This window comes from Cucurbita pepo, chromosome LG03 (assembly GCF_002806865.2).
Source record: "Cucurbita pepo subsp. pepo cultivar mu-cu-16 chromosome LG03, ASM280686v2, whole genome shotgun sequence".
In the NCBI taxonomy this organism is placed as follows: Eukaryota; Viridiplantae; Streptophyta; class Magnoliopsida; order Cucurbitales; family Cucurbitaceae; genus Cucurbita; species Cucurbita pepo.
In genome coordinates, this window is record NC_036640.1 from 12,720,164 (window position 1) to 12,732,193 (window position 12,030).

The 12,030-nt window shown below is 38.2% G+C and overlaps 3 protein-coding genes across 4 annotated transcripts; all 3 read right to left on the reverse strand.

Moving 5' to 3' along the window:
• Positions 1–9: 9 nt before the first annotated feature.
• On the reverse strand, positions 10–2,298 carry LOC111790460 (glycine-rich protein A3-like). 2 transcript variants are annotated; one of them, XM_023671359.1, is made up of 3 exons: positions 2,119–2,298; positions 976–1,327; positions 10–381 (listed from the first exon to the last, which is right to left on the reverse strand). In XM_023671359.1, exons 2-3 carry the CDS (start codon positions 1,292–1,294, stop codon positions 176–178), a joined length of 525 nt encoding a protein of 174 aa, XP_023527127.1. In that variant the 5' UTR covers positions 1,295–1,327; positions 2,119–2,298; the 3' UTR covers positions 10–175. The 2 variants fall into 2 exon arrangements, with proteins under 2 accessions (XP_023527127.1, XP_023527129.1); XM_023671361.1 differs by lacking the exon at positions 2,119–2,298 and adding an exon at positions 1,960–2,110.
• A 1,212-nt stretch (positions 2,299–3,510) lies between these two features.
• Positions 3,511–6,927, reverse strand: LOC111790461 (tRNA (guanine-N(7)-)-methyltransferase-like). Its single transcript, XM_023671362.1, has 8 exons — positions 6,577–6,927; positions 6,404–6,460; positions 6,200–6,275; positions 4,444–4,523; positions 4,282–4,331; positions 4,101–4,185; positions 3,907–4,005; positions 3,511–3,813 (listed from the first exon to the last, which is right to left on the reverse strand). Exons 1-8 carry the CDS (start codon positions 6,838–6,840, stop codon positions 3,583–3,585), a joined length of 942 nt encoding a protein of 313 aa, XP_023527130.1. The 5' UTR covers positions 6,841–6,927; the 3' UTR covers positions 3,511–3,582.
• Positions 6,928–7,890: 963 nt separating this feature from the next.
• On the reverse strand, positions 7,891–10,798 carry LOC111790462 (upstream activation factor subunit spp27-like). Its single transcript, XM_023671363.1, has 2 exons — positions 10,320–10,798; positions 7,891–8,366 (listed from the first exon to the last, which is right to left on the reverse strand). The coding sequence occupies exons 1-2, from the start codon at positions 10,614–10,616 to the stop codon at positions 8,244–8,246; spliced, it is 420 nt and encodes a 139-aa protein (XP_023527131.1). The 5' UTR covers positions 10,617–10,798; the 3' UTR covers positions 7,891–8,243.
• Between the last annotated feature and the right edge of the window lie 1,232 nt (positions 10,799–12,030).

The following is a 12,030-nucleotide window of genomic DNA, read 5'->3' on the forward strand; positions in this document are numbered from 1 at the left end:
TCTATCAACATGGAAATAAAGATAAAATTATATATAATAATAAAATTGTTGAAATCTTTACAAAAAGAAGCCAATGTAATGAAATAAACACTCAAACATTAAAATACAATATTTATTATTATTTTTTTTAAAGGTTTTGGACTAAGAACTCACATATAAGCTTCTAGCAATTTCATCACTTCCATTTCTTGAACTTGCCTCCTCCATGCTTCCAACGCTTGCCAAATTTCCCATGTTTGAATTTTCCGTGACCAAACCCAAATGGGCGTGCATGAGCAAGATGATGAGCGCCGTACGCGGCGGCTGCAGCAGCTGCACCACCAGCCAACAACCCCCCCATACCGGATCCATGTCCGAATCCGAGTCCATGGCCTCCGTGGCCTGTAACGAAAAATCATGACGATAACCAACAACCCCCTAGCTTCATATGCAAAAAAAAATTTAAAATTCTAAAAATTTAAAGGATCCAAATCCGAGTCCATGGTCTGTAACGAAAAATCATGACCCTCGTATGCAAAAAAAAAAAGTTTTAAATTCTAAAAATTTTGAAGGATCCGAATCCGAGGCCAAGAGTCCACTTGGCCTGTAACGAAAAATCATGACGATAACCAACAACCCCCTAACTTCATATGCAAAAAAAAGTTTAAAATACTAAAACTTTAAAGGATCCGAATCCGAGTCCATGGCCTCCGTGGTCTGTAACGAAAAATCATGACGATAACCAACAACCCCCTAACTTCATATGCAANAAAAAAAAAAAAAAAAAAAAAAAAAAAAAAAAAAATTTAAATTCTAAAAATTTAAAGGATCCGAATTAGGGAGAATTTTTAATGTATAAAGTTTCAATTCAAGTACATTTTTAATCCTGAATTATAGTTCAAACACCTCATATAGCATTGAAATTCATATTAAATCAACTAAAAGAGAATTTTAATTACCAAAGTCATCAACACAAACGGTAGAATGAGATAATACCAGGGTAATGATGGGGGGCAGGATAGCCAGCGGGAGGGTATGCACCGTGAGGAGGATAGCCAGCCGGTGGATATCCGCCAGGAGGTGGATACGCAGCCGAAGGATATCCGCCAGGAGGTGGATACGCAGCCGGAGGATATCCGCCAGGAGGTGGATACGCAGCCGGAGGGTACCCTCCCGGAGGGGGATATCCAGCTCCTGCGTACGGTGGTGGTGGTGGATATCCATGAGGATGAGAATAGTGCTGCCCTGCAGCAAACGACGCCATACTTGAAAACAGGCCTTTGTCTTTACTTTCCTCTTCCTTCCCGCCTCCCATTTTTCTTCAAGTTTCCAAGAGTAAGAAACCAAACTATGAATCGACAATGGAAACAACAAAAGATTGTTAATCTTTAGACGATTGAGGAAAACATAAATTTTAAGGCCATAAATATCACTGAAAGAATGAATACGAATGAAAAACTAAAGCAAAATTCAAGAACAATCAAACAAAGGAATTGATATGCGAAGACTCCATTTGATTCTGTTGATACCAAACAAAATTCAAGACTGACTAAAATTACATTGGATCGAATAAGATTAGTTCGAACCTAAAATTACATATCTACACCAAGAACAATCAAACAAAGGAATTGATAACTCCACCCGTTGCTTCAACCTGTTATCTAGCAAAATCATATTCATTCATTAAAAGTTCGCAACAGAATGGATCAACAACTCTTTTCTAATGTTGTTATCTATCGTGAGGATAAGCGATAAAAAGCAAGAGGACCTGAAGAACACCGACAAACTCGAACATGAAATGATCTTTAACCACACATTCAATCGATTTTCCGAACGCAGTCCAAAAAATTCCGGAGAGAGCGAAAAACGAACAGAAAGAAGAAGAAAATCATCAGAGTGAAATTCAGGAGAACATGATCACAATCAAGATAAATGAATAGGCATCAAATTGAACATACGATGAGTGATGAAGATAACAACCAAATTCCGGAATCAAACGCAGATTCAGAGACAGAAAAATCCTCCTCGCAACAAATCGACAAAACGCAGGATTTCGATCGAAGCAAAACCACAAAAAACTACGGAATAAATCAAAGAGCAAGAAGAAAATTAATAGAGAGAGCGAGAGAGATTGCGTACGAAGAAGAGAAAATTTGGTGTGCTCCGTGAAAATGGCGATTAGGAGAAACAGAAACCTACAAATAAAGAGATTAATTTGTAGCCAATCTCTCCGCCTTTTTGATTGTACGATCGAAGAGTATCAACCGCGTTGGCGTAGCATCGACGCGTCCGAACTCAGTACGTGATTTGCTTTTGAATTTAATTTCATTATCTTTAGAAATATATAATACCGACATAGTTGAATGAATAAGATGAAGATCAAATACTTCAATTTCGCACCAACTTTTCAAATCGTGATAATTTCGCACCAACTTTTCTCTAGGTTCTTCCTATCCATATTTCATTGCTTTTAAACAAGGAGTGGTTGAAAGATAGGTGTGAATATTAATATCCATCAAATAAGAATATAATAATAGGTCACTTTTCTTTATTATTCGTTATATATGTCTAACCATTTTCTATGTAAGGTGTCGTTGTTACATTATCTACGTTCCCAATGTGCTTATGATGTAGCACCAGGCAGACTGTTAGTTAGTGTGTATCACTTTACGAGAATCGAGTATGGTATAGATCAACCGGAAGAGGTATACATAAAAGTATTTGCCGCAAGGGTTTTCTGGGTTTGGAAAAGTGCGGATTTTCCAGAAAGGGAATCTTATGATATGTTGGTTATTTCTTATGATAATCATCCAGTCTTCTAAAACCTTCTTTTAACTCTATTTTTTTAAATTGTTGTCCAAGAGTGGGATTAGAGGCTTGAGCATTCATTACCCATGTCAATGGTGACCCAAGTCTTAGTCGACTGACTTATTCGAGGACGAGTAAGTGCAGCACAACTAGATTGAGAGTTCGAACAGAGAACGAGCATGAATCCAAATTTTTTGATAATTAAAATCTTTTCGCACAACAAAATGTGACAAGATCAAATAGTTGTCTCGTAATGCTAAAATGTTCATATATATTTAAAAATCTTCAAGAAACTTAAATTTAGTTGTTTAATTTCTCGTCATTTTTAATATTGATTTAAATTTAAAAAATATATATTTTCAATTAAAATACACAACAATTTATAGACTTAATTTTTTAAACCAAATAATAATAATAATAATAATAACTAAATTAATTGACCGACGGAAATTTAATTATTTAACCTTAAATGTTAAGTAACGAAAGTATATTTAATAATTGCAAATTCAGGGAAACTTCTAGAAGAAAAAGAAAAATCAAATTTTGTGGTCGTCAGGGCTCCATATTTTGATTTTGTCATTTTTTTCAAAAAAAGAAAAATAAATAAATAATAATTTGATTTTGACCACGGATTTTTGTTGCCATCAGGTGGGAAACGAAGTGGATTAATAGAGGCAGGTGGGACCCACGAATATAAATATGGAAAATAATAAAAAGTTATATTTTAAAAAAAAATATATAAATATGCAATAAATATATTTCTAGAAAAGAAAAAAAAAAACAGTGAATGATGACTCAAATGCAAACATACTTCTGATACATTCTTCTATAAATGTTTGCACCTTCGGATTCAGCGTGAATTTCTCTTTCAGTCCTTATTCCCATTGGATTCTTCAATAACCATCCATCTTTATCACACAAAAGACTCTGGTCGAGCACGTCGACGTGTTTCAAAACATCGGGAACAGAGTCGAACCAAAGTCTCATGTCCACTGCCACTTCGAGCACGTCGGATTGTATGAACACCTGTTGAATCATATACAACAAAATTTCCAGCATCAGACTCATCAGAACAGGCAAAAAAGACCATTGAATGTCATGGATTGGCAGATCATATACCTGCCCTCCTGGCATTAAACTGTCTATTATAGAATCTACTAATGGCTTCTGCAAAACCCGTCGCTTATGATGTCGTTTCTTGAAATGGGGATCTGGGCACTGTGACAAGATTAAGCACGAGTGAGTTCTATCTTCGTTGATATTCAATGGGAAAGTTCGGGTTGAATCGTTCGGGGAAGGGGGGTTGCACTGACCAATATGGAAACCAGCATCAGGGGTCCAGGATATGAAGATATGATCTGTTTAAAAGAAATTGTAGCATTTGCAAACATGAAATGTCTGCATTCAAGTTCAAGAAGAAGTTCATTACTAATGTACCAATAGCAAAAAGGTGATCTTGTTTTTCACTACCTGCTATGAAGTTAAGGTCCTTACACATTGTTAAATCCCAACTCTTTGACCCAGACATCGGCACGCTTGACCAACTGCAAGAGCACGTAAGGAATCAAAGCACGATATAATGCCTCGATAGAACGAGGATAAAATAGTTCAGACCAACAAAGGGTGCATCAAAAGTGAAAATTTTCGGTCCCATACTTTCTGTCGTATTTCGAGACCCAAGAAATTTCTTGAATCAAGATGTTTTTTTGCAAGCCACAAGAGAAATCTGCCACTACCTGGGAATAGGAATACTTGTTCTGTTAGATTCTTGATGGGAAATCAAAGGCATTAAATAGTCTCATGAATTCTTAAAAATGCATGTAAGATGTTACGTAAATCATTATTGTTAGGAATCACACTCCCAACAATGGTATGATATTGTCTACTTTGAGCATAATCTCTCATGGCTTTGCTTTGGGCTTCCCAAAACGCCTCGTACCAATGGAGATGTATTCCTTTACTTATAAACCCATGATCATTCCCTAAATTAGCCAATGTGGGACTCACAACCAACAATTACAGCATGCATGTCTTAATCTGATAGATTATTTTCTTGCATGTGAATACAATACGATACTATAGGCAACTAGCATTTGAAACCTTAATATCATTACCAACAGAATTCTTTCCTGTGTAAATTCTCCAGAGCAACTTAGGCGACTACATTGTATTAAACTTAATGTTTACTAGCGAGCTCGTTGCTGCTATTTTCTTGGAGCATTTTGCTCGACATGTAACGTATTGATTACATGATTAGAGCTGTTTTATTACGCATATCGAGTTAAATTTTGATTTACAGTGCACGGTAAAGATGATCGTTGAATGCAGTAATCAATATGATGCTTTAGGATAATATTTCCTTCTTCATGCTGGTTCAATGAACATCACCAAACAGATTGAGGAAATGGTAGGATCTCTAAATTATGTTTTGAACTTGTTTTCAAAATCAAGCAGTAGCATCAAACACTTGTTCATGGCTATCCTCTATTTGGCCAAAGCAGGAGGATTATGGGTAAGATTCTAACTATAATATAAGCAATATCAGTGATGGTTAAAACACTCCTAAACATGAGTTTAACCATTCAAAATCAAATAATACACTTTTAAACATTATTTTTGTAAGATCCCACGTCGGTTGGGGAGGAGAATGAATTATTCTTTATAAGGGCGTGGAAACCTCTCCCTAGCATACGCATTTTAAGAATATTGAGGGAAAGCCCGAAAGGGAAAAAGCTCAAAGAGGATAATATCTACTAGCGGTGGACTTAGGCTGTTACAAATGGTATCAGAGCCAAACATTAGGCGATTCCAACGAGGAGACTGAGCCTCGAAGGGGGTGGACACAAGGTGGTGTGCCAGCAAGGATGTTGGGCCCCGAAGGGGGGTGGACACAAGGTGGTGTGCCAGCAAGGACGCTGGGCCCCGAAGAGGGGTGGATTGTGAGGTCCCACATCGGTTGGGGAGGAGAACGAAACATTTTTTATAAGGGTGTGGAAACTTCTCATTACTAGACGCGTTTTAAAAACCTTGAGGGGAAGCCCGAAAGGGAAAGCCCAAAGAGGACAATATCGGCTATCGGTGGGATTGGGCTATAAGGGTGTGGAAACCTCTCATTAACATACGCGTTTTAAAAGCCTTGAGGGGAAGCCCGAAAGGGAAAGCCCAAAGAGGACAGTATCTACTATCGGTGGGGGTGGGATTGGGCTGTTACAATTTTCATGTCATCAAAACTGATTTTCAACGACTGAGGATTGACTTAGAAATCAAAAGCAAGTTAAAAACGATTTTAGGAATATGCTATACAGAATCAAATATTATCTCGTGAAAGCAAAGTATGTACTAAGAAAGTAGCTATTATGAAGAAAGCAGATATGTAAGAGGTACATAACAGGGAATGCATCGACTCACTCACCACTTCCTATATCGACCATGAGGGGCAACGTGGGGTCCTTGAAGACTTCATCCCAGTTAGGGGCTGGTGTAGGGACCTGAAAGGTAAAAGGGATAGAGCTTTTCCTTCAATTAAGCAACACTAAGCTAAAATTTCAAAGCCACAGCTCCTAAAATTTCTCATCAGAGAGAAACCAAATCCACTTTCAAAACTCAAATTACATACAGAGAAAGAAGAGCTAAGTGGATTAACATGCTGCCTGATTCTGACGTGACCTGAATCCTGCAATTCCCAAAACCAAGTCAAATGCACATCAATTCTAGTCACCACATTCAATTTTCAATTACTCGCCAACGATGTCAGAAATTAGGGAAAAAATTCATGAACAGAAAACGAACCTCGAAGATCTTGTGAGAGAGATTAAGGTCCGCATATTCCAACGCCACGAGTTCCGGACTCCGGAGTTGTTGCCGCTCGCAAAGCTCGGCGGAAGATCCCGATGGTAAACAGAAGGATTGAAGAAATGGTCGTTTTAGTAACAGAGATAAGGTTCGGTTCGCTGTTGCGACGCTCGACGGCGCCGCTACCGCTGCCGCCTTCGCAGCAGCAATGCAACGGAGCTGGGAGCAAGTGTGTAACTGGAAGCAAAGAGACGAAGCCATTTTGCCGCGTCCGTTGGGCTCTCAAGAATGGCGCTGCCGCCTCTTCGAATTGGGTTATTCTCTCTATCACCTTCTTTTATTTTCCCTTTTTCTTTTCCATTTCGTATTTAATTTAAAACAATGGTAAAATTGCAAAATAAAAATCTCAAATTTGCCATTTATTTAAAAAAATATTTAGTTTTGGCCCTTTTATAATATTTTAAAATTATCCTAAAATTATGTTAAATGACCTGAAATGAAAATTATGGTCACTGCTATACCCATTATAGGTCCAATTTATTCAAAATTCTAATAAATTTGTATCCTTATAAAATATTCATAAAAATTTAAAATTAAAACTAAAATCCAAAATAATAATAATAAATAATTCTTAAATTTAAAGGCAAATACGGGTGGAGGATATACTTCAATGAAGATGTGAAGAGAAAGTTGTCAAAATTATCGAAAGATATTTCAATTTATGTCACATTAAACAAGAATAAAGTTTGATTGTTATAAATTTTGGGTGGGTTACAATTTAGAGGGAGTGTATTTTAAGATTTTTTATTTACTTTAAGTTACATTTACCTGATAGCTAATTGTGGCCATAAAGTATGAATGTTACCACTCTTGGAATGTCTCTAATGGTTTCCTTTCTTAGTCTTACCTGATAGCTAGTCTCTAATGGTTTCCTTTCTTAGTCTTACCTGATAGCTAATTGTGGCCATAAAGTATGAATGTTACCACTCTTGGAATGTCTCTAATGGTTTCCTTTCTTAGACTATAGAAAGTCTTGTATGTTGTACTTGTAAGGAGACTTATAAAATATAGTAAAAAGAGCATTTGTGCTCTCTTTAGCCAATGACTAAGTTTCTTTGCAATTCTATGTAGTTTAGGTTGCATGTAGAATCATTTAAGCTCGACATGATCAATCTTGTTTGTGTAGTGATTCGAATCTCAAACAATGTTCTTGCCTTAGATATTCGATCAACAAGAATCATTCAAGCCAGACATGATCGATCTTGCTTGTGGAGTGATTCGAATCTCAAACAATGTTCTTGTCTTGAGATATTCGATCAACAAGGTAATCCGAATCTTACTCTCCTTGTAGTAATTTCCACATATCAGGTCTAGTAGCTGGTTCTAAAAGGCGAGTCAATTAGATAAAATATCTACAACTACTGAAATCACTAAATCTAGTAACTAGTGGAACCACCCCTGCCTTCCATGAACCAATGGCCATGGAGGGTGAAGAAGATGGAAGCCATTAAGTTAGGTGCCTATCATTTTTACAAGAAAACTTACCAGACAACACACTGAAGTAAGCCTAAAAATGCACCATCTACAAGAAGTTGAGCAAGTTTGCCTAAAAACACGTGAGCCAAAGAAGAGCCCAACAACCAGAAAGCTTGGGAATTTGGCGATCAGTTCTTCACAAAATGGCGAGTGAGCAATTTGCCAATCTCCAAGAAACCAACCTTTTCCCTTCCTTCAAATATGGCTTTAAGTTTATCGTCACAGTAAATCTCTCTTTTGTTGGTAGGATTCTGCAGGCAAAGACAGTGAAATATCTCATTATGCCATATAGCTTGGCTCATAGAAACCCACTAATCATCAACTAAAAATGCAATGCAGACAACCCTAACCTACAATATTTCAAATGGAAGAAACTTGTATGATATCATCACGGTTATGCTTTTATAATGCGTCTACTAGAAAGAGGTGTCTACATCGTTATAAGGAATGCTTTGTTCCCCTCTCTAACCGATGTGGGATCTCACAATCCACCTCCCTTGGGGCCAGTGTCCTCGTTGGTACACCGCCCAGTGTCTAGCTTTGATACCATTTGTAACCGTTCAAGCCCACCGTTAGCCTCACAATTTCAAGACGCGTATACTAGAGAGAGGTTTCTACACCTTTATAAGAAAGGTTGTGTTCCCTCTACAACTGATGTGAGATCTCACAGAATATGAAAAGGCATACAAAGAACATTCATAACTAGCTACATGAAAGGACTCCAATCCAAAAGAATAGCATATTCGAGCTTAACTCTCGTGCCCACGAACACATCATAGAGATCAATATCAAATATTTCTGAAAGTAAATATCAATTTCAACAATTTATGAAGTAATACTATATAATCCCTTTATCAAGTGTTTCAACCTTTTAAGAGCCAAGTATTCTTGTAGAAAAAAGAGGGGATTGTCAAGGTTTGGTAGCTTTGGATTTATCAGCTATCTATGACCATGGCCATGGGCTGGCTTCGATTTTTCAGGAATTTGTTGATAGCTCTATAAGAATTTATATAGACGTATAAACGCTTCATGTAATATTGTCAAGAGTCTATCATGTAGATATTCCAAGTCTAAACACTGAAATATTCTCAATTCTAAAGCTCCAAGAGATCTCTTGGATTTTGATTATTCACCCCAAAGAGTAGGAGAGAATAACAGAAGATTTCATTCAGACCAGCTTCATAGGGTCTATTTTAGCCTATTCGTGCTACTATTTTTGTGAGATAACACGTAGGTTAGATAGAGCAACAAAACATTCCTTATGACATGTGGAAACCTCTAGCTAACACACCCGTTTTAAAACTTTCAGGGGAAGATAAGTAAACACCCACAGAGGATAATATCTCCGCTAGTGGTGGTGGACTTGAGCTGTTACAAGTGGTACCAAAACCAAGCACTGGGCAGTGTGCTAGCCAGGACGCTGGCTCCCCAGAGAGGTGGATTGTGAGATCTCACATCCCTTGATTTCTTAAAGGTGTGTGGTACCAGAGCCAAGCACCGGGCGGTGTGCCAGCTAGGACGCTCGCTCCCAAGGGAGGTGAATTGTGAGATCTCACATCCCTTGATTTCTTAAGGGTGTGTGGTAACAGAGCCAAGCATTGAGCGGTGTGCCAACGAGGATGCTCGCTCTCAAGGGAGGTGGTTGGTGAGATCTCACATCCCTTGATTTCTGAAGGGTGTGTGGTATCAGCGCCAAGCACTGGGCAGTGCACTGCGCATTGTACCCACGAGGACACTGCCCCCAATGGGGTGGATTGTGAGATCTCACATCCCTTGATTCCTCAAGAGTGTGAACCTCTCACGTTGATGGAAACCTTGATGGAACGCCCAAAGAGGGCCTGGGCTGTTGCAATTTTTCTAATACCCCTAAAAATTGCTAGTTCGTGAGTTATAATCTTCCTAAACTCGAAGAAATTGCTACAAACTCTTAAACGGAGACAAGCCAGAAACCCATTTTTCATCAAGGTAAACGAGTTCCTAAATTTACTTGCAGCATGGGGAGAAGTAAAAAGGAAGCAGCGGAGACTAGTTTCGTTACTTGAAATCAGATTTCTCTTCTTATGGACTTCAGAATTAATAGATCGACCAAAGGATTCATCAAATATCGCGGACAACACCATTTCCCTAGAAACCACAACGGTTCTAGCCTACTCAACAATCTACGCGATCAAATACAGAGATAGCACTGGAAATAAGATAGAAACCTGAAGGTTATGGAGCTTGATATAGGACCAGATCTGCTTGACGGCGTCGGTGCGAGAAGCCTCCGATACACCCAAGAAATTGCCCAACGCTGGAGAAACCTGGAAGACTTTCAGTAACCCCGTCGGTCGAGTCATCTCCCTTTGAAATTTCGGCTTGGGTGCGGCTGCAGCCGCAACATCGGACCTCGGAGGAGTCTTCTCCTTCGGCTCAGCGTTCGACTTCGAGATCGTCTTCGATTTGACAGCGGTGGGGGGGACGGTAGCAGAAGATTTCGACGGAGTAAGAGAGCCCTGCATCCTCTGAAAACCCTAATGCCATTGCTGAATCCAGACGACATTGTAGCTCGCTCGGATGTTGCAGTCGGTTTCCGGCGGAGGGTTCAGTGAGGAGAAGAATCAGAGAGAGTCGCGGGAAACGAAGGGACAATCCGCTCCAAAGTACGTAACATTTGGACAGCCTTTGGCCCACTTGTCCTTTGGAGAGAATTTATCGATAATTTTAATGAAATTATTTATGCTCAAATTTTTCTTCATTTTTTAAAATAGGGAAGCAATATAAAAGCAAGAGAAATAATAATAAAATATTAAAAAATAGCTCAAATTCATAGTTAACAGATATTGTCCGATCTAGCTCGTTACCTATCATCATCAACCTCGCGATTTTAAAATTGATCCGTCAGGGAGAGATTTACACACCCTTATAAAACATGTTTTGTTTTCCTCTCCAATCGATTTGGGGGCCAGCGTTCTCACTAGCCATAGCCCCGTGTTTGACTCTTATACCATTTGTAATAATCTAAACTCACGGCTAATAGATATTGTTCGTTTTGGCTTGTTACATGTCGTCGTCAATCTCACGATTTTAAAATGTGTATGTCAAGGAGAGATACACACTGATATGAACCAAGAGACATTCTCACGATTTTAAAATGTGTCTGTCAATGAGAGATTTACACACTGATATGAACCAAGAGACATCGATCATACAATATGTTTCAATGAAGATGTGAAGAAAATATTGTTGAAATTATCAAAAGATGTTTCAATTCATGCCACATCGAACAAGAATGAAGTTTCATGCGATAAATTTTGGGTGGATTACAATTTAGAGTTATTGTATTTTATTAATGTATTTTAAGAGTTTTTATTTACTTTAGGTTACAATTACATCATGGTTTAATTATGACCATTAAGTATGAATGTTACAACTCTTGGAATGTCTTTAATGGTTTCATTTTGAGGCTATATAAAGCCAGGTATGTTGTATTTGTAAGAAGACTTACAAAATATAGAAAGAAGCATTTGTGCTTTTATTTCGCGAATGGCTAAGTTTATTTGCAATTATATGTAGTTTAGGTTGCATGTAAAATCATTCAAGCTCGACTTGATCAATCTTGCTTGTGGAGTGATTCGAATCTCAAGCAAGTGTTCTTGCCTTGAGATATTTGATCAACAAGAATCATTCAAGCTAGACATGATCGATCTTGCTTGTGGAGTGATTCGAATCTGAAACAATGTTCTTGCCTTGAGATATTCGATCAACAAGATAATCCGAATCTTATTCCCCTCGTATTGATTCATTATCTTATCACACACCCTTATAAGACATGTTTTGTTTCCCTCTCCAATCCATTTCGGGGCCAGCGTCCTCACTAGCCATAGTCCGGTGTTTGACTCTGATATCGTTTGTAATAGTCTAAACTCACGGCTA

Coding starts and splice junctions, on each gene's coding strand:
- LOC111790460 (XM_023671359.1), bottom strand. CDS start 1,294: ATGGGAGGCGGGAAGGAAGAGGAAAGTAAAGACAAAGGCCTGTTTTCA. Junction 382..975: donor TGCCCCCCATCATTACCCTG/GTATTATCTCAT, acceptor TTTTCGTTACAG/GCCACGGAGGCCATGGACTC.
- LOC111790461 (XM_023671362.1), bottom strand. CDS start 6,840: ATGGCTTCGTCTCTTTGCTTCCAGTTACACACTTGCTCCCAGCTCCGT. Junction 4,332..4,443: donor GTCTCGAAATACGACAGAAA/GTATGGGACCGA, acceptor GTGCTCTTGCAG/TTGGTCAAGCGTGCCGATGT. Junction 4,186..4,281: donor GAGTTGGGATTTAACAATGT/GTAAGGACCTTA, acceptor ACTTGAATGCAG/ACATTTCATGTTTGCAAATG.
- LOC111790462 (XM_023671363.1), bottom strand. CDS start 10,616: ATGCAGGGCTCTCTTACTCCGTCGAAATCTTCTGCTACCGTCCCCCCC. Junction 8,367..10,319: donor TCAAGCTCCATAACCTTCAG/GTTTCTATCTTA, acceptor CTTTGCCTGCAG/AATCCTACCAACAAAAGAGA.